This window comes from Vulpes lagopus, chromosome 11, assembly GCF_018345385.1.
Source record: "Vulpes lagopus strain Blue_001 chromosome 11, ASM1834538v1, whole genome shotgun sequence".
Taxonomy (NCBI): Eukaryota; Metazoa; Chordata; class Mammalia; order Carnivora; family Canidae; genus Vulpes; species Vulpes lagopus.
In genome coordinates this window covers 47,568,355-47,587,277 of record NC_054834.1, presented here as the reverse complement: position 1 = coordinate 47,587,277, position 18,923 = coordinate 47,568,355, and the positions used below count along the sequence as shown (strand labels likewise).

The following is an 18,923-nucleotide window of genomic DNA, read 5'->3' as shown; positions in this document are numbered from 1 at the left end:
GCTGAAGAGAAGGGTAAGTGGAGTTTCAAGGCTGAAGAGAAGGAAGAGCCGCAGCTGCATGGGAGCAAGGTGACAGGCCATTGGTAGTTTGCAGGTGGAGGCTTCCCAGAGGGAACAGCCAAGAACGGTGGTCACCTGGGGTCTTCTTTAGTCTGAGACTGTCAGGACTATTTTCTGGGGTCCCTCTACCTGTCAAGACACCCATCCACCCCAGCCCTGCACTGGGTGCCCGAGAGGATAGGAATATAGATTTTAATCATTGTGCTGCTGCTGTTAACTGGAATGCAGTTAATCCAGCCTTCGTGGATTTTGATGCCACAGTGTAAATAAGAAGGTTTAGCACAGAAAACACTCTCGGGCTGTAAGGGAGGAAAGGGCCAGGGATGGGTGGCAGAAGGAGATGGCAGAAGGAGAACGTGAGTGAGGAGGGGAGCGTGAAGCAGAGCCTGGGCTGGCTGGGTGTCTGCTCCTTCCCCATCACCACATTGCCATCAGGCACCCGAGGGGCATGGGTTCTTCCTGGCCAAGGCTGCCGACCTGGACCAGTCTATTTGAACCTGGCTGCCCTTCCAATTCAGCAGGCCCTGCTCCAAGGCCAACTCTTGGTGAGCAGATAAGGGCGAGGGCAGGCCCATCGTTGACCGCCAAGTGGGGGAGGGATGAAGACCACGGGGGAGAAGAGGAGTTTGGGACTCGATGCAATGCTTCTCCATCTTCCATCCCAAGAGACCGTCAAACTAGTTCAGAGCCAGGAAAAAGACAGTGATAGCAGCTGTCTTCTGCCTTAGGCACCACCTAGCCTGGACACTGGAGGAGGTGGGACTCACACTGAAGGGAGACAGCAGGTACTTCTGTGCCTTTCTCTGCCCGAGCAGTCACAGGGGATTCTCCTCAAAGCTCAGCTGGGTTCCAGCTGGAGGCTGGTGAACTCATTCTGGACTTCTTATGGTTTCCTGGGATTGGTACAGTTTGGAGGTGGAGGGAGGTCACTCAGAGCCCCAGGGCCTGACCCCGTGAACTGCTGGCAGGAGCTGGCATCCTGGGAGTCGACCATTCCTCTTGTCGAGAGTGGGGTGATCTGGTTCAGGGCAAAGGTGCTGGGCCCAGGGACAGCTAGGAGTCAGAGACACACAGGGCTTCCACTGTGTCGCTCAGACCCTGGTTCACACCCCCCACAGCCAGGAGGCAGTTCTTGATGACAATGCTGGAGCAGGCACAGCGGGGCGTGGGCATTGGGGGTAGGACCTCCCATTTGTTCTTCCCTGGGTGGAACGCCTCTGCAGTCTCCAGGACAGTGGGTTGGTTCCCTGAAAGTGCCAAGGGAACCATCCTTACAAAGGAGTCCAGCCACCAATCCATGAGCCACAGTGCCCCCACCTCCCTTGCTCTCTTTGGAACCCACAAGCAGAAGCCAAGGGACCTGAGTTCCTGGGGCACAGAGCTGTTCCTGGGCCGCAGAGCTGCTCCCTCCCTCCCTCCCCTGGGCTGTAGCTCTTGTCCCAAAGTTCCTTCACTCCTCTTGCTTTCTCTCCATCTTCTCATCTCCTCAGGAGTAAGGCTTTCTTTTCTCCACCCTCTGCTTCTGCCAGAAGTTTCTAGACACTGCTGCTGCCTCTCTTTTGGCTTTTGCTAAAAAGAGTCTGGTTCACATCAAGCTCTTTTCATACTTGGGCAATGTGGGATTCTGTCCACACCGAGTGAACTCTGGGTGCCTGGAAGCCCAACTGTGCGTGGATCTCTCCCCTGTTGAAGTTGGGGTCCTGGCCTCAGGATACTACTGCTCTCTGGGAGGAGTAACACAGCAAGTCCCTAATGCATTTTCACAAGTCTATCTAATCAGATTGCTTTCCTATTCCATGATGGAGCTGGGTATCCAGGGCGTAGCGCTGGCCAGAGAAAGAAGACCAAGCTAAGCCCTGCCATGCTTTTGTCCAGGCATTCCTGGATCGGGCCCCAGGGACCGGTGTTCTGCAAGCCTGCATTACATGGTTAGCATCACGTCCCTCATGCTTTCTTGGCCTCCGGTTCCCCAGTGTAAGAGGATGGAAAGACCACATCGGGGCCCGTGTGTGGACATGTAAGAGAGAGTGTTGAATTATTTGGGACAAAGTGGTAGGCAGGCTGTGTGCAAGCAGCCAGTACCTTCTCCTGCTCATGCAGAGTGCCAAGCGTGCGCCAGGCTCCAGAGCCACAGTAACAGCCCGGAAGCCCCATCCTTACCAAGCCCTCCGGCCACTATGACCCGTCCACTCAGACAGCCGGCCACAAAGTCTGCCCGCCGCTTCTTGAGGAAAAACGAGCGTTCCATCTTCAGCCATCCCCCTGAGGCCACGGATCATGCAGGGTAAATTCAGAGAGAATTAGATGCTGGCGTCCACCACCAAATACACACGGAGTCCCCCGAGCTCACACCAGAGGCAGACATCTATTCCATCTACCCTTAGTGCTCTGGGCATAAACTACGCCTCCTGCTGTTCGAAATGATGTGCTCCGGGGCCTCTCCCCTCTCCTCTGCTTGCTACAGTCCATAATCCCCTGCAGTGAATCACCTTGTTCTACCTCTGTTCTCATGGGCTCTGAGCTGGAGAGGAGGCTAACTAGAGGCAGCGAGCGTGGCTGTCGGGATCCTTGTCTGCATCAGTAAAAAGCAGGAAAAGCCCTCCCTCACCTGGCCTTGCCAGGATGTTGTATGAAGAGATGGGAAAGGCTTGGAGAAAAATAACCAGGCAGCCAAGAGAAGCCCTGTCCAGATGAAAGCAAGAGATCCCAAGAATGGCCCTGAATGGTGCGGGCCGTCCAGACCTCTGAAAGACTCATCCCGCTGGGTCAGCGGCCCTGGGCAGGAGGATGGCATGGGGGTGAGGTGTGTGTGGGGAGTCGGCCAGAGGGGTGGTGGGCAGCCAGAGGCCAGTGCCCTGCTCACCCTGCTCCATGTCGAACACGTCCATCGTCCGGAGGAACTTGGGCTGCCGGTAGAGCCGAGCCTGCCTCAGGCCTCCCAGGCTGTACAGCCGGTCATCTAGGGTCACAAAGCTGGAGAAGGCCCGCTTGCAGGGGATGTTGGGGAACTTGGTCCAGGAGCGAGTCTCGATATCAAAGACCTCAAAGGCGTTCACTGCGTACTTGGACTGTCGTCCCCCTGGAGGCCAGAACTGGGATTGGAGTGGTGGAAGAGGCTGGGTTTCCCCCTGTGCCCATTCCCCCCAATGGGACAGAGAGCTCCCTGAGGGCTGGGGCATCATGATTACCCCCCAGTGCCCAGGAGACGCTCAGCACACAGGCACTGCTTCCCAGGGGAAGAGAGAGACAGATAGGGAGGGAGGGAAGGAGAGACAGATAACTCATCCTCACCTAGCACATAGATCTTGGAACCTCGGAGGAAGGATGTTGCAGCGTATCTTGGTGTGGGCATGGGTGCTAGTGACACCCACATGTCCTTGAGCATGTCATAGTGTTGGAGATGGTTGTGTGGACGGAGGTCCAGGCCCATCCCGCCTGCCGCATACACTCGGTAGTCTAAGGAGAAAGGCCACACACAACCCCTGGCTCAGCTCATGGCCACTCTGAGACAGGCCCATCGGTAACCACCTGCTGGGCCAGGATCCATTAACCCCCTGAACACCAGCACCAAGGCCAGGCCAGGTTCTCAACCACTGTTGTGCCAGAGTGAGGTTGATGGAACCACGGAAAGTCTCTGGCAGGTTGAGCCAGGTCTTCCTGAAGCCATGTCAGGCCTGCATGCCTTCATCTCCCTCGGTGTCCAGCCCTGGGCTGAGCCGCCCACAGAGTGGACCGTGATGGGGTTGAGGCCTGGACCACCCTTGTCCCCTCCATGGCAGCCAGAAGGGATGCCAAAGAGGAGGGGGTATTCCTCCAATGCCCTTCAGCAGTGGCCTGATCCTTAGGCATTCCCAGGTCAGAACTCTCTAGACCACCTGGAGCCTTGGGAAATGAGGTCATCCCTGCTGTCGTTGGCCTTGTGGGATGCTGGACTGCTGCTGGTTCTCTCTGTCCTCAACCCCAGAATGGGGGATTGCCATCCTCCTTCACACACTGGGAGGCTTGTGGGCTCTAGAAGGCATCGTGTGCTTAGATGGGATAGGGTTAGGGGTGAATGTGGGTGAGGCCTTGAGGACACAAAGCTAGCCCCTTTAAGGAGCCCTGCCAGGGCAGGAAGCTGGGCACCCTGAGAGGTGAGTTCTCTTCCATTTTCTGTTGCTCTTGGGGTGCTGAGAACCTTTCAAGGTACACTCCTGGCTCACTGCATCAGACAGGATGAGCAAGGCATCCGTGTTTCCCTGGGCCTCACCCCAGTGCCTCCTATGGCCTACCAGAGACATGGCTGCCCCTGCTCCCCCACCCCAGAGGCCACACTTCTTCCCGGGGACCCACCCCTGCCTGGGAATCTGTCTTCCAGTAGCCATTCCTCACCGCTTCTGGCTCTAAGAGGCTTTTATTCTTCAAGAGAATTACAGGGATGAGTACTACTTCTTTCTATTCAGTACTACTTCTAATCTTACTGAAAAAGGAAAAAAAAATCCCAGCAGTAGCCTGAGGTCAGGAGACTGGGCCTGCTAGTATTAGAAGGATTTCCCTTACACAAGCTCTGCCTCTCCTATCTGTTTGTCACCCAAAACACACCTCCAGCTGAGAACCCTTGGTCCACGCCACACACCACTGCTCCTATGCTGGCTCCTACTCATCCCTTCACATTCACCTGGGTGTCCCCCAACTGCAAAGCTGGGCCGACAGCACTGGGTCAGTGCCTCCCACGGCACTGGCTTCACCCTATTTGCCAAACATTACCGAAATAATCCTTGTCTGCTTCTTCCAATAGATTGTTAGAGAATTTGTTAATCTGAGGCACCAGCATCTGTTTCCATGCCCGACACACAGGCATATGAAAGCTTATCAGACTAACTGCTAAACCCATTCAGGGCCACGGTGAAGAGCACGGGCTCCATCATTACTCACTAGCAGTGTGACCTTGGGCAAGGTACTCGAACTCCTTGGGACCCACACTGCTTCTAAATGAGGATAATCATAGCACTTACCTCATCACACAGGTTGTGAGATCAGAGGAGCTAAAATATATAAAGCACCTATGGTAAGGACTCAATAAATCTTTGTTCTTAATCTTTCAGCAGCATTTATCAAGGCCTGAGGACAAAGGAATACCCTTTCCCTCTCTTTTTCCCCACAGGCTTCCAGGGTTCCCATCCTTCTCACCGAGAGTTCACGGAGGCCCCACTGGCCACTGCCCTGAGGGATTCTGGGTTAGAGTTTCTCACTGGTCACCTTCACTGGTCAGACCCAGACTGACCATTCTGAGAGCAGGGGCCAGGTCTATCTGCCTCTTTCCTTCTTCCCTGGGACCTAGAACTGTGCCAGGGACAGAGCAAGTGCTCAAGAAAGACTGGTTCCTGATCTACAGTAGACTCAACAGGCAAATGGGATGGTTTTGCAAGAGGGAGTGAGGGTTCCATCCCACCAAAGCTGTCCGAGTTGCATTTGGGGGTCTTCTAAGTCCTGTTGGACCATTTCCCATAAAATCCTTTGTGTTTCAGCAAAAGAGCTTTGGAGCCCCCTCCATGCTCTGGGCTGTACCAGGCCCAATGAGAAAAAAATGGGGCACTTTGAGAAAGAAGGCCAGATAACCTTGTGGTTAGCACACGCACAGCCCAAGATCTGTGAATCTGGAAAAGATGCTGCAGGAGTAGGACTCTCTGGAACATTCCAGTCTCCATTTCTTAGTATCTTTGACATTAGGAGGCAGAGGGAGAGGTTGAGCATAGTGGGAAAGGCCCTGGAGTCAGGCCTCATGGCCCCACTAGTGGGGCCTGAGGATGGTACAAGGAGGCAGCGAACATCCCCAGGACCCCAAACACGCGTCTGGAGGTGATGGCACCTCAAAGGAAAATTTCAGGGGATGAGCTGTTGTGAGTGGGAGGCTGTCACTCCGCTGAAAGGAGGGGTCTGCAGAGACATTGCACTAATGTCTCCTCTTTGGCCAGGCCCACCCAGCCTGTTGGGAGGAGCCTGGCGGAGCGGAGTTCTGGCATCGTATGGGATTACCAGACACTTCCCCTGCTGAGTCTGTTTTCCCATCTGTAAAACAAGGCCGGTAGATCTTCAGTTTCAGTATCTATTGTAGGGATCAAATGGGATCCGGATTGCGACAGTGGCTCCCAGCTCAGTGTTGGTTTCCATCCCCCCGCCCGGGACCCCCGCCCCCCTCTCCTCGCCCTCCCTCGGCCCTGGCCCCACTCGCCTTTGGCGGTGACCGAAATGCCCATGGCGGCCTCGCGCAGCCCGCTCCTCCTCTTCCACTTGCCCTCGTCGATGTTGTACATCTCCACGGCCTTCAGGGGCAGCTGGTTGGTGCCCACACCCCCGATCACCATGATCCGCTTCCCCAGGGCGGCGGCGGCCACCCCGGCCCGGGCTGTGGGCAGGCGGGGCAGGGCGGTCCACCGGTCGGCCTCGGGGGAGTAGACCTCAAAGCAGTCCACGGGGACGCCGTCGTCGTCACATCCCCCGATGGCATAGACCTGCCCCCCGCTCTCCAGCAGGGAGCAGTAGACCCGGCGGCTGGGCAGCGGCGCCAGGCGCTTCCACTGGAAGTCCTTGGCGCTCGGCACCTCCATGGCGGCCCCGGGGGCCCCGCCCGCCGCGCCCCGGTGCCGGCCGAGCGCCAGGGCGCCGCGGGAGGTGCGAGCCCGGGGGCCGCCCGCTACTCCGCGCGCCCCGGCGCCGCCTCCATCTGGCTCCCGTCCGCCGGCTCCCGCCCGACCCCGGGCCAGGGCCCCGACGCCGGGCAGCGCTCGCCAGGCCCTGCAGACTGCGCGGTCCGGCGGCGTCCGCGCCCGGCCCTGCGGGAGGGATGGGGCGCGTCAAGGGGGGTCGGGGCCCGCCGCCCGCCGCCCGCCGGCTCCGGCTCCGGCTCCCAGGTCCCTGCCAACTTTAAGGCGAGGACGCGGCGGCCGAGGGCGCCCCCCCGCGGCGGCGTCGCGCCCCGCAGCGCCGTGTCCCCCCGCCCCGCCCCGCCCCCCAGCCCCTCCGGGCGGGCGCCTCGGAGGCCCGCGGGGCGCGCGCGGGGCGGGGGCTTTCCGGGGCTCGCGGCGCGCCACTGCCTCCCCGCCCCCGCCCCCGCCCCCGCGCGGCCCCGGCCCCCGCCCCCGCCCCCGCCCCCGCGCGGCCCCCGCGCCCGCGCCCCTTACACAGCCAGGCCCGAGGAGCGCGGCGGCGAGGCGCTCACAGCGCATCTGCCGGGAGCGGGGCCCCCGGGGCGGCGGGGCGCGGGGCGCGGGGCGCGGGGGACAGGGCGCGCTGTCCTTCCCCAGCCCGCTCGCCGCCGTCACACATGCAGGCGAGGAGAAGCGGAGAAGGGACGAGCGACGCGAAGGAGAAGCGGAGCCGCCGGCGGGGGGAGGCCCGCCCCGCCCGCCCCGCCCGCAGCCGCCACACCTGTGCGGGAGGCCCGCAGTCGCCACACCTGTGCGGGAGGCCGCGTGCGCCCCGGCGCGGAGCGGGGTCGGGCCGTGACCCGTTTGCAGAAGCGCTGGCAGCGGCCGCCCGCGGGGGAGGCGCGGGCCCGCGGGAGCCGCTCACCTGGTCTGCGGGGTCAGGGAGGCGGGGCACCGGAGCCAGGATCCCAGCGGCCGGGGCTAGACTCCCCCGGCGTGGGGGTGGGCGGTTTGTGAGTGTTTGTTTGGGATGAGGAGGCGGAGAGTCCCATTACCCGGTTTATCTACAGTACACAGACCCGGTTCGTGACAGGCTGGCTCAACAGCTTCGCTGGGGGTGGGGAGGGGGAGGTATGATCGAATGGTTTCACCGAATAGAAACAAGTTCCGTGGGTGTGACACGCGCAGACCTGACACAGGTGCACCAGACATAAGGTGTACACTGTCCTGCACGCCTCTGCCTGACTTAACGCATCACCCGACCCTCTCCCACCTGGAAGCAGACGGGGTAGCTGACAAATGCATAGATATGTGGATGTGTAACCAGAGACACCAACAGAGTTAGACCAACACATAAGCCATAAGCCCCCCCCCCCCCCCCCCCCCCGCCCAATTCCATCCCTTCTTCACACACCTTGAGAAGGGGAAACGGGATAGTCCATGTTGGCACTCGGCAGCAGCCCACGGGGCTTGCCTTATAGTTTTCTCATAGCCTTTTCACATCCGTAGGCCCCTGTAACAAAGTTGCCTGTGACACCAGTGGGCCACCTGACCTGATGGACTGCAAAACCTGCGGGGTCCCCCTTCTCCTCAGCTCCCTTCAATATAGTCAGGTCTTGAAACACTCAGGCTTGGGAGTCTGACAGACCTGGGCTTGAATTCAGGCTCTGAACTTATTTAACTACACTGAGACGCAATTTCCTTATATTTCCTTATATTATTATTTTAAGAAATATTATTTATTTATTTATTTATTTATTTATTTATTTATTTGAGAGACAGCAAGCATGAGTAGGGGGAGAGGCAGAGGGAGCCCGATTTGGGGCTCAACTCCAGGACCTGGAGATTGTGACCCAAGCAGAAGGCAGATGCTCAGTCGGCTGAGCCATCCAGGTGCCCCTCATATTATTTTATCTTTTACTTGGAGATAAACTGTAGATTTACATGCAATAGTAGGAAATAATGCCCTTTATCCAGTTTCCCTAGATGGTAACATCTTGCGAAATTTATAGTACAGTAGTATCACAACCAGGCTATGGAAATTGATCAGGGAAGGTACAGAACGTTTCCATGCAAGGATTCTTCATGTTGAGTTTTTAGACCCACACCTACTTCCCCCCCACCCCTTTCTCTCCAACCCCCGGCAGCTACTAATCTGTTCTCCATTTCTATAATTTAGTCATTTCAAGAATGTTATATAAATAGAATGGTACACTATGTAACCTTTGGGGATGGACTACCCATACCCGTCCTGGCATAATTCATTGGAGATTCATCCAGGTTGTTGTATGCGTGCCAAGAGTTCACTCCTTTTTATGTCTCAATCATATTCCATTCTGTGGGTGGATCCTTATAAATTTTTGTGAAGATTAAGTGAGATACTGTTTGTAAAATCCTCACTTCAGTTTCTGACACATAGTGAGGACCTGGTAAATTGCCATGAATACCTTTATGACCAACTATTGTCAATAAAATGCAGAAAAAGAGAAATTGAAAGTAAGCGCAAACATTTTGATCCTTGCTGAGAAATGACTTCCTGTGAGAAACAGGACTCACAATAGGCCCACCTTAATATCTTGGGTTTTTGGCTTAGAAATGCCACTGTTTCTTTTTAGTTTGAATTCTCTGTACTTACAAAGTAAGCACCTCTAGAACCTTCAGAGGAAGGTTGTGTTCCGTTTTCTCTATTCAGTAAGAACTCATAAATTTCAAAAGAATGTGGTCTGAATTAATGAAGTTTTACCGGAAACACCAAACATTTCTCTTCTGTCCGGGGAATCACAATCTCCCCTGGGGACTCGGGAACAGACCTTCAACTCCAAACCTGAACTGTCTTCACAAAAGCAGCACAGGGTGATGAAGAAGACTGAGAAACAGAGGCCTTCCTCAGAGGGGCTTGTTGGGTGGGTCTTCAGCCTCTCTTGCCCACTGAGCCCTTTTTAAAAAGTTATTTATTTATTTATTTATTTATTTTAGAGACAGAGAGCCTGCACAAAGAGGGAAAGAGAATCTCCAGCAGTCTCCAAACTGAGCGTAGAGCCCAACCGGGGGCTTGATCTCACAGCCCTGAGATCACGATCTGAAATGAACTCAAGAGTCTGATGCTTAACCACCTGTACCACCCAGGCACCCCTTGCCTACCGAGCCTTTTACCAAAGTGTTGAGGCAGGGCTCCCTGTGCCCCACCCGCCCTGGTTGGGGCAGCTTTACTAAGCCTTTATGCAGTGTCCCATACTACCTTGTATTTGCAAAACTGGTTGAGCTAACCTAAGCCCTCACACATCCATTTTCTCATAACCTTTTTTTTTTTTAAGGTGGCTTTTTTATTTATTTTATTTTATTTTTAAAAATATTTTATTTATTTATTTATTCCTGAGACACACACACACACACACACACACACAGAGAGAGAGAGAGAGAGAGAGAGAGAGAGAGGCAGAGAGAGAAGCAGGCGCCATGCAGGAGCCCGATGTGGGACTTGATCCCGGGACTCCAGGACCATGCCCTGGGCCGAAGGCAGGCACTAAACTTCTGAGCCATCCAGGGATCCCCATTTTCTCATAATCTTTAAAACAATCCTGGGAAAGGTGGCCCAGGAAAGGTACCTCACTATTACAGATGGGGAATCTGAGACTTAGTGAGATAAAGTAATGGACTTATGGCCACCTGAGGCTCTGGACCAGGGAGGCTCTGGTTTAGGAATTCCAAATCCAACACTCTTCCACTTTAACAGTTAAATCACAAATGAAAGAATTGTGTATCATTAAGGACACCAAACTTTTCCATTCACACGTGGCTTCCAGCCTTTTGTCCAATTACAGTGAAGGAAAGAGCCCAAACCCCCCAAAGGGTTCCAGCTCTCGCCCATTGCCAGACTGTGTGCTGGGCAGCATTGCTGGGAAAGGTCTGGAACGCGGCCCCCACATGGGCCTCACTCTAGCCTAAGGCTCATGTTTTGGAGGCACCACCCTCTTGTGAGGACCATGGGATCTAGAGACTCAGACCCTTGGAAAAGTACTAGGAACAGGATGCCTTTCAGACCATGGCCTAATTGCTTGTTCTAGAAGTACTGGCTTTTCTCCATCTCCCCCACTCCTTCCCCCATGGCTCTTCCTCTCAGCCAGGTGACATCCTTTCATCCTTACATTGAGTGCACATTGAGGAAACTTGTAACCTAGCAACCGCCACTTAAGATTCCCTGAGTCACAGGCGGTTTCCAGGCCTGGGCAGAGTGCACCAAGCTGGGGCCTTAAGGAATGCCGAGCAGAGGCAGGGAGTCCAGTGACCCCTTTGCTGCCTCACCACCGTGCTCTAGAATGGTGGCCACTTTCCCTGTCGGCGGTACCTTCTTCCTCATGTTAAACCTAAACCCTTTTTACTCTGAGACCTTGCATTGCATCAGCCCTGGTTGCTCTTGTCTCTTAAAAAGTGTTTGACCTTCTGCCTTGGTTACAACATGGCATGGGGAGGGTGGGGATGGACGCCCCTAACAATAAAGCCTCTGGTACCCTGGAGTCTTTCTTACTGTGACATTGCTGCATCAGACTTGAAGGGGTGCTCAGCTCCAGAGAAAGCCACTCAGTATTTTTTTGTCTGAAGTCACACCTTGGGTTTCTTAAGGTCTATTTGATTTTTACTTTTCAAAAAGATTTTATTTATTTGATGGAGAGAGTGAGAGAGAGCTCACAAGCAGGGGGAGCGGCAGAGGGAGAGGGAGAAACAGGCTCCCCCCTGAGTGCAGAGCCCATGCGGGGCTTGATCCCAGGACCCTGAGAGCATGACCTGAGCAGATCTCTTAACTGACTAAGCCACCCAGGTGCCCCTTAAGGTCTATTTTAAATATAATAAAATGCATTGTAGCATTTGAGTTCATTAGGTACAGCAGGGGCCTGCCTAGCCACTACCTTGGGGTAGGTCATGGGCAAAGGAGGGGCAGGGTGGGAGACTAGCTGCTTTCCCATAGCTAGTAGCTAGCAGGGTCCCAGCGTGGTAGGCTGCGGATGGAGGAGCTGTGCAGGGCCGCAAGGGACTGACAGAGCTGCAGGTGCAGGGCGTGTTGGGAGCAGTGGGCAAGAGTTTTTTAGTTAGTAGAAGCTGGAGCAGCTGCTTCTCCCTCCTTGGAAATGGAGTTGACCTTCCTGTCAGTGGGCACCACCCGGATGCCTTCTTCGGGGTGCCACGTGGGCTAGTGGGACGCACCTGGAGCTCCCCAAGGCTGGGATCACCTTCTCTCCATGGTTCTTTTTCTGTAGTGCCCCACAGAGCGTGGCATAGGGGGAAGGTGGCTGGACTCTGGAATCAGACGGACTGGGCCTGAATCCTGGCTTGGCCACCCCTAGCTGTGTGACCACAAACAGGTCACTTCTGTCCCTGAGTCTTGGTTCCTTACCTGGAAAATGAGGAATATGGAAATCTACTTTGTAGAGTTATGGGAGAAACGAGATGCCAGGCATAGATCCTGGGCATGCAGGAGGTAGTTTCTCCCTCCCTGTGTGACGGCAAGTTCCCGCACCCTGACCTTCTGGGCATCCAGGCCAGCGAGCCCAAACAGCAGGTGCCTGGCTCACAAAGTAGGCATGTCACCAGGGCTCATAGCCCACTGTGCCCAGCCATGTCTGGGCCTGTGTCACGGACAGGATTTCTTCCCTCCTTGCATGCTGAAATCTCCTCCACTGCCTAAATGGCATTCTGATCTGGAGAACGAACAGCTGGTGCCCTTCCTGCAGAGAATCACCCTCTCCTTTCTCAGCAGAAGTGTGGCTACATTCAGGGGGTGGAAGTGAGGATGGCTCACCCCATCAGGACTGAAGCTTCCAGCAGACTGAGGGAGGGGTAGATTCCTCCCCCACATGGAAAAGCCTCCCTGGGACCTCTTCCCACTCAGTCCCCAACATCGGCCCAGAAGAAGGATTTAGGGCTCCAGAGGACTTGATGGGAGATGGTGTGACACAGGTGCCAGCAGTCTGAAATGTAATGGTATCTGTTCCCCTGGCCCTGCCACCCTTGGCTTGGCAATCCGGGGACCTGTGGAATGGCCTCCTGCCCCCGGGGCCCCACAGTCCTGACTAGACAGTTGACTTAGTCACATGCCTTCAGCCACCTGCCCTGCCTCTCTTCCACAGCAGAGCACTGGCCTGAGGCTTAGAGAGACTTAGCGGGTATCAGTTAAGGGGTACACCTGTTGGAAAGTGAGTCTCGGGTATGGGATGGTGGAGTGCAGGCTGGGGGACATTTTGGTTTTCAGACTCAGGAGCTGTACCATTTAGTGCATTATTTAGTGCATAGAGATGAGAGTGACCTTCTCTGAGAGACCTTGGCCTCTTCCCTGTGCTTACTGAGGAGGTTGTAAAAGGAAATTGGGACTTAGAATAAAATTGCCTAAGGATCTAGGTTATAAATAAGGAAGAACTTCCTGGCCAAGAGCATCAGAAAATGAAAACACCAGCCTGAGGTGAGCAGAGAGGCCATGGTGTCACCTGCCCCAGGAGATACTGGAAATAGGAAAGACAGGGACCTGCAAGTCAGGAGACCTCTGCTCCATCTGTTCCAGCCATGTTTTGTCATAACTGGGCTGTGCACCCCTGGACCAGTTGTGTCCATTCTGGTGTCTCTAAAATTAGAAGGGAGAAAGAGGAATAACACAGCGGCTTGAGGTCTCTCCCAGCTGGAGTGTTTTTTACTCCTAGAAGTCTACGGGGTGGGAAGCCCTAGAGAAAGAGTCATTCAACCAATGTGACAAAGTGGCGGGTTCCAGAATGGACATCCTCACATTCACCCAGGTGGCACGAATGCAGGGGTCTGGCTCCATTGGCTCTCAAAAGCATCACCAGCTGCCCAAGGCCCAGTCATCGGAAGGGATGCATTGAGGGCCCTTGCCTGGCCCTGCAGCTGCCACCACCCTCATTTCTAACAGCTAGTCCTGATGGCTGGCTCCCTGTGGGCCTTGGACACCCACCTGGAAGCCTAACCATGCTTTCTGTTGGGTCCTGACATTGCTGGGGGCCTGTTGCCCTCCTACAGGTTGCCAGGGCAGGAGGCAGAGGACTCAAGGGCTCAAGTAGTCCTGATTCTGGCCCTTTTTCCAAATGCAAAACTGCCTGTTTGTCCTAGGTCACTGGCCCTGCTGGGTGCTCAGGCCAGTTGCGGGGGTGGGGGTGGGTGGGGGGGTGGGGGGGGTGGGGGGTAGAGGTGGGGGTGGTGAGGAGGGCTTATACTCCAACTCTTCTCATGTAGAGGATAGCAGAGGCTTCGTGGGGGCCTGGGCAGCTCTGCAGAGGAGCAGAGGCTGCAGGCTGGGGAAGGCAGCACCAGACTACCCCCTCGAACGCAGCTCTTTAAATGCCCATTAGTAAGCTAATATCGCCATTTCCAGAGCCAGCAGTGTCCTCCATTCTTCTTAATTAAAAAGAGTTCCATGTCCTGGCAGAGCTGAGAGAGGGCTCTGAATGATTTACACACCAGCCCCGCTGCTCCAGCTAGGAAATCGGCAAGGAAAATTGATTGGCAGATGGGCCAGCCTGCCTGTCATGGATGGAGCATGTGTGCCCATGCTGGGGGGTGGGGGTGTGGTGGGGGGAGCTAGCTTTCCTGCTGACAGGCTCTGAGTGAGCAGGCTGGGACTCACGCAGTCCCATAGATCTCTGCAGCCCCAGAGGTAAAGGCTTCTACCAACAGAAGGCTAAACAAAAGGCTCTCCTGCTTACCTCCTGCTGGGGCTCCTTACCTGGAGGACAAACGCTCAAGGCTGTGAGGCTGTTGTCCCACCCCCCAGGAGAGAAAGGGGTCATTCCTTAGAGGCTCCCCTTATTTCTAGCTGGATACTGCTCACCTGATCAGTAATATTCTTGGGCCCCTATTTGGTCATTGCCACATAAATTGGGAGGAGGCTTTCTCGTGGTCCCTCTCTCCTTCCTGGCCTTCCTGCTAGCGTGTACCACATTTCATCTGAGCCTGATGTCCCATGGGACTCAAAGCTCAAGGCTCAAGGCTCTGAGCAATTCATGGGGCTAGGAAGAGGTTGGTGGGGGCCCACGGGTGCACTGTTGTGAGAGAGCCAGGACGCGAGCACAGTCACCCTCAGAGGTCCTGGCCCCACTTCAGCCTCTCCCTTCTAGCCAGGCCCTGGGGCAGCTTCTAAAACAGAGCAGCCTCCTTTTCCACACAGCCTTACCTCCAAGAGCCCACCCTGCCCAGTGCCAGAGAGGCAGGCCCAGCTCGGCCTCCGGCTGGAAAGAGGGGCCTACAGAGGTACCAGAGTAGCTTTCTCCCTGGCACCATCTCTTTTCACCCCTTCCCCTTCTGCTCTGTGCTTCCCATCACACACATGCACATGCACAGACACGTACACGCACGTGCACACACACAAGCCCTCCTCCCCAGAGGTGCTGAGGAAGGGACCCTGCAGAGGCCTGTTAGAGAGGAGGGGTGGGGACATTATCCAGTTCCCAACTTTAACCCCTCCTCCCCTGGGAGACTGGCAATCTGCCACCGCAGTGAGGTTGCCATCTGGTTTGGTGACCTGTTCTCTCTCTGTGCTAGAGACAGAGACGGGCTGGGGAGGCCTGATGGACTGGCTGCACGTGCGCTCTGTGCGCCTGTTTAAGAACAGATGTCAGAAAGTACAGGAGAGGGAAGAAGCAGGCCAAGCCTTGGCTGAATCAGGGGGCCTGCCCGTCCTCATCAGCAGGCACCCCCAGGGGGGCTGAGGAGCCCAGGGAACGAGCACTGTGCTCCTGATTGAGGAACGCGCAGCAGGGTCTGAGCCCTTGAGCATCCTGCTAGAACCCTGGTCTCAGGCCTATAGCCTGGGTCTCTTCCAGGTGTCACAGTCTACCTCCTCTCAGTGCTGGGCTAGGGCTTGTCACCAGGACAATGTGTCTGCCTGCATAGCACCCAAGGGCCATTAGTCCTTCCCTGGACCTCACTAGGAAGTACAATGACACCCGTAGTCCTGCCCTGCCCTAACGACTGGCTCCCTAGCAGAGACCACCACCAGGGATCCTGCATGTCCTTTGGTCCTTTGTGGTCCCCACCCAGAAAGGGCTATTTGCTTTCCTGGATGACATCCCTCCCCTGTGGTCCTAGCCGCAGGAGTTATGTTCTGAGAGGTTCCTTGGTACAGACTCCACTCAAATCACAGGTGAAGGTCTTTTGTCATATCTTTGGGGAAGCATTGGCAAGCGATTTCCTGCAGGCCAAACCCAGCCCACTGCCTGTTTTTGTACAGCTAGTGATCTAAGAATGGTTTCTACATTTTTAAATGTTTGGGGAAAAAATCCAAAGAAAAATATTTTGCGATGGGTGAAAATTGTATGAAATTCACATTTCAGTGTCTTTAAATAAAGTTATATTGGAACCCAGCCACGCTCCTTCACTTACGTGTTGCCTGTGGCTGCTTTCCCGCTACAACAGAGGAGTGGAGTCACTGCAACAGAAAGCATATGGCCTGCAAAGTGTAAAATATTTACTATCTGGCCCTTTACAGAAAATGTTTGTGTTCCTCCACCCCTCACCTAGGTTATTTTAGGGGAAAGAGAGGGATACCACCTTTTTCTTTCCCACCTGCTTCTTACTTACCTTGACAGGTTAAATTAGTACAGCAATATCTTGAGACAATGGAAGGAAACTAATATTAGTTAGGCACCTACTATATACCAGGTATTTTTTTTTTCCTTGTTTATCCCATAATCTTTACAGCAATTGTGAGAAGCACAGGCACTAATAGTTGATTACATTATGGAGGCACCGAGGCTCCAAGGGATTAGGAAATCACCCAAGCTCTTATAGCTGCTCAGAAGAGGATCCTGGATTCAAACCCTTGGTCTGGCTGACGCCCAAGCCACTATCCTCTCCAGGGCCCACTTAAATGGCCGCTGGTTTGGAGATCGCACTCCCTACTCCCCCACAACACACCTCGAACAGATAAGGGAAATTGAGACTCAGGTTTTAGGTACCTAGGCCCCTGTTCAGGCTCTTGGAGCCTGGTCTTCGGGTGAGGGGAGTGTGGACCACAGGCAGCAACAACATGACAACAGTGACAACTCCACATCTGCTACACCTCCCTCCTCCTGCCTGCTTCCCCTTCTCTTGCTATTTCATCACTTATTAGCTTTCCTTTGGGAAGGTTCAATTTGCGTTTAAATAGAAAACCTCTGATATAACGTTAAGGTGCTAATTACAAATTCATTCCTTTTTAAATATTAAGGCCCTTCAGTTCATCTCAGGGGTGATGGAAGGCAGAGGGAATGCTCCGTATTTAGGAGTAATGAATATTGAGCTGTTTACTGCAAAGCCCTTACAACTCCCCGCCAGCAGAGGGCAGAGAGGAGGTGTTCTGAAGACCCATGGGGGTGGGAAACTAAAATCCACTAAAAATAAATGTCTAACAGCAATAAGAAGCAGGAGAGTGCCAGCGGGATGGAGGCTGCTAGTGGGGCACAGGGACAACCTCTCAGTGCTGGTTCAATGGGTTGCTTGTAAGCATTTCAGGGCATGACCTATGCCTGTCCGATTTACCCTTCTTTCCCATCACCAAGCCTCCGAAAACATGGAATGAATGAATGAATGAATGAAGGAAGGAAGGAAGGAATGAGTTGACCAATCAATCAATTATGAGAGAGAGAGATTCAACTACTTTTATGAGTCAGGCATTGTACTAGATGATTTTCATTGATTTAGTCCTCAGCATTTCCCCCAGAGCGGTACAGATGATACACTAATTCTCCTTTATCTTGAAGAAGAGCACTTTGCATTTTACATACTGGTTTACAATGTCGTATTCCAATGCCATAGTTAATACTGATAGTTAAGCTGTGAGAGGTAAATCGAGTTTCAGTATTCCTGTTTCCTAGGTTGAGTAACAAACCCCAAGCAGGTGAAAAGGTTGGCTTCAGAGCACCCAGTTCAGTTGGGAAGGTTCAGGACTTGAACCCGGGCTCCCAGCCTGGGTGTCTTTCAGGTATCACACTCCCCCTAGGTTACTCAAGTATTCACAGTGTCATACTCCAAGCGTGGCCCTTTGTCCTCACGTTGCTGGGGAACCCAAAGTACAGCCCAGCCTCAGCCTGGGCCCCAGCCAAGCTGCTCTCTGAATTGGCAGCCAAGGGGCCTCTCTTCTCCAGCCTCCTCACCTTGGCTTGGTGCTCTCTGCTGGATATACTCCTCCGGGCATGCTGAAACCCTATTCATTTTCCTGTGCCCAGTCTCAATGCCACCTTCTCCAGGAGGCTCACACTGTCCCTGGAGGTGACAGGAAGCTTTCTCATGTTTCCACAGAACTTTCTGTAAGTGCCACTCTGTTCATGCCTAATGACTGCCTTGCATGATAATAACCATCACCGGTGTTCAGGGGGCTATGCCAAATTCTTTACACATTTTCTATAACTTAAATAATAGTAATAATGGTGGACAAGCATATAGTGATCATTACATGTCATGGACTGATTGTGTGTGTGTGTAATTTAGCATTCAAGGCAGGCACTCTCATTATCCACACTTTACAGAGGAGGACACTGAGACTTGGGGGCATAAGTGACTTGGCCGCGGTCACATGGCCAGAACTGAGTATGGAGTCCAGCTTGTCTGATCCTGGAGCCTGCATACCCATCCTTGGAGCTATTCTATCTTTTTCACCAGATGGTAAGCATCGACAAGCAGGGACCGTGTTGCAGGTCATTCATGCAGCTCCTTGGGAGCCGAGCACGACAACTTGTATGTAGTTGATATCGAATGCATTGAACTGAATTCAGACCAGAAGCCAGAAGTCCTGGATGTTGGCTGTATCCTACATGCTGATCTTTGAATTTAATTATCTGGGTTAAAACCGGCTGGGAAGGAACCCTTAACTTCAAAGCCAGAGAGGCCCAGCTGAGGAAGAAAGGCACGTTGAGACCCTCATCTGTCCCCATCTCCTGCCAGCCTGTCTGAGCAGAGCAGCCCTTCTCCCGGCCGCCAGCCGCGTCCCCGGCAGCAGGCACTGGCCATGCCCAGACCACACTCGGCAGAGACAGATTGAAATAAAACTTACCTGACCGGGGGATAAAAGAATATCAGGTGATCATCTGCCAAAGGCAAAGCAGGGGAGGGGGTGGCAGAGGGTCAGGCAGGGGTCGGCTCAGAGGCTCCTCCTAGGAGGTGGCTGGGTCCCCGGGGTCCTGAGAGCTTCTTCCACAATTGACACAAGTCCACGGCTGCTGCCTCAGACCCATGAACCGGGATACAGCCGGGCCCGACTGCAGA

General features: G+C 54.3%; 1 protein-coding gene across 1 annotated transcript; it reads right to left on the bottom strand.

Moving 5' to 3' along the window:
* Positions 1-238: 238 nt before the first annotated feature.
* KLHDC8A (kelch domain containing 8A) lies at positions 239-6,863 on the bottom strand. Its single transcript, XM_041773529.1, has 5 exons — positions 6,272-6,863; positions 3,352-3,516; positions 2,924-3,139; positions 2,221-2,322; positions 239-1,307 (listed from the first exon to the last, which is right to left on the bottom strand). The coding sequence occupies exons 1-5, from the start codon at positions 6,645-6,647 to the stop codon at positions 1,114-1,116; spliced, it is 1,053 nt and encodes a 350-aa protein (XP_041629463.1). The 5' UTR covers positions 6,648-6,863; the 3' UTR covers positions 239-1,113.
* Positions 6,864-18,923: the final 12,060 nt, after the last annotated feature.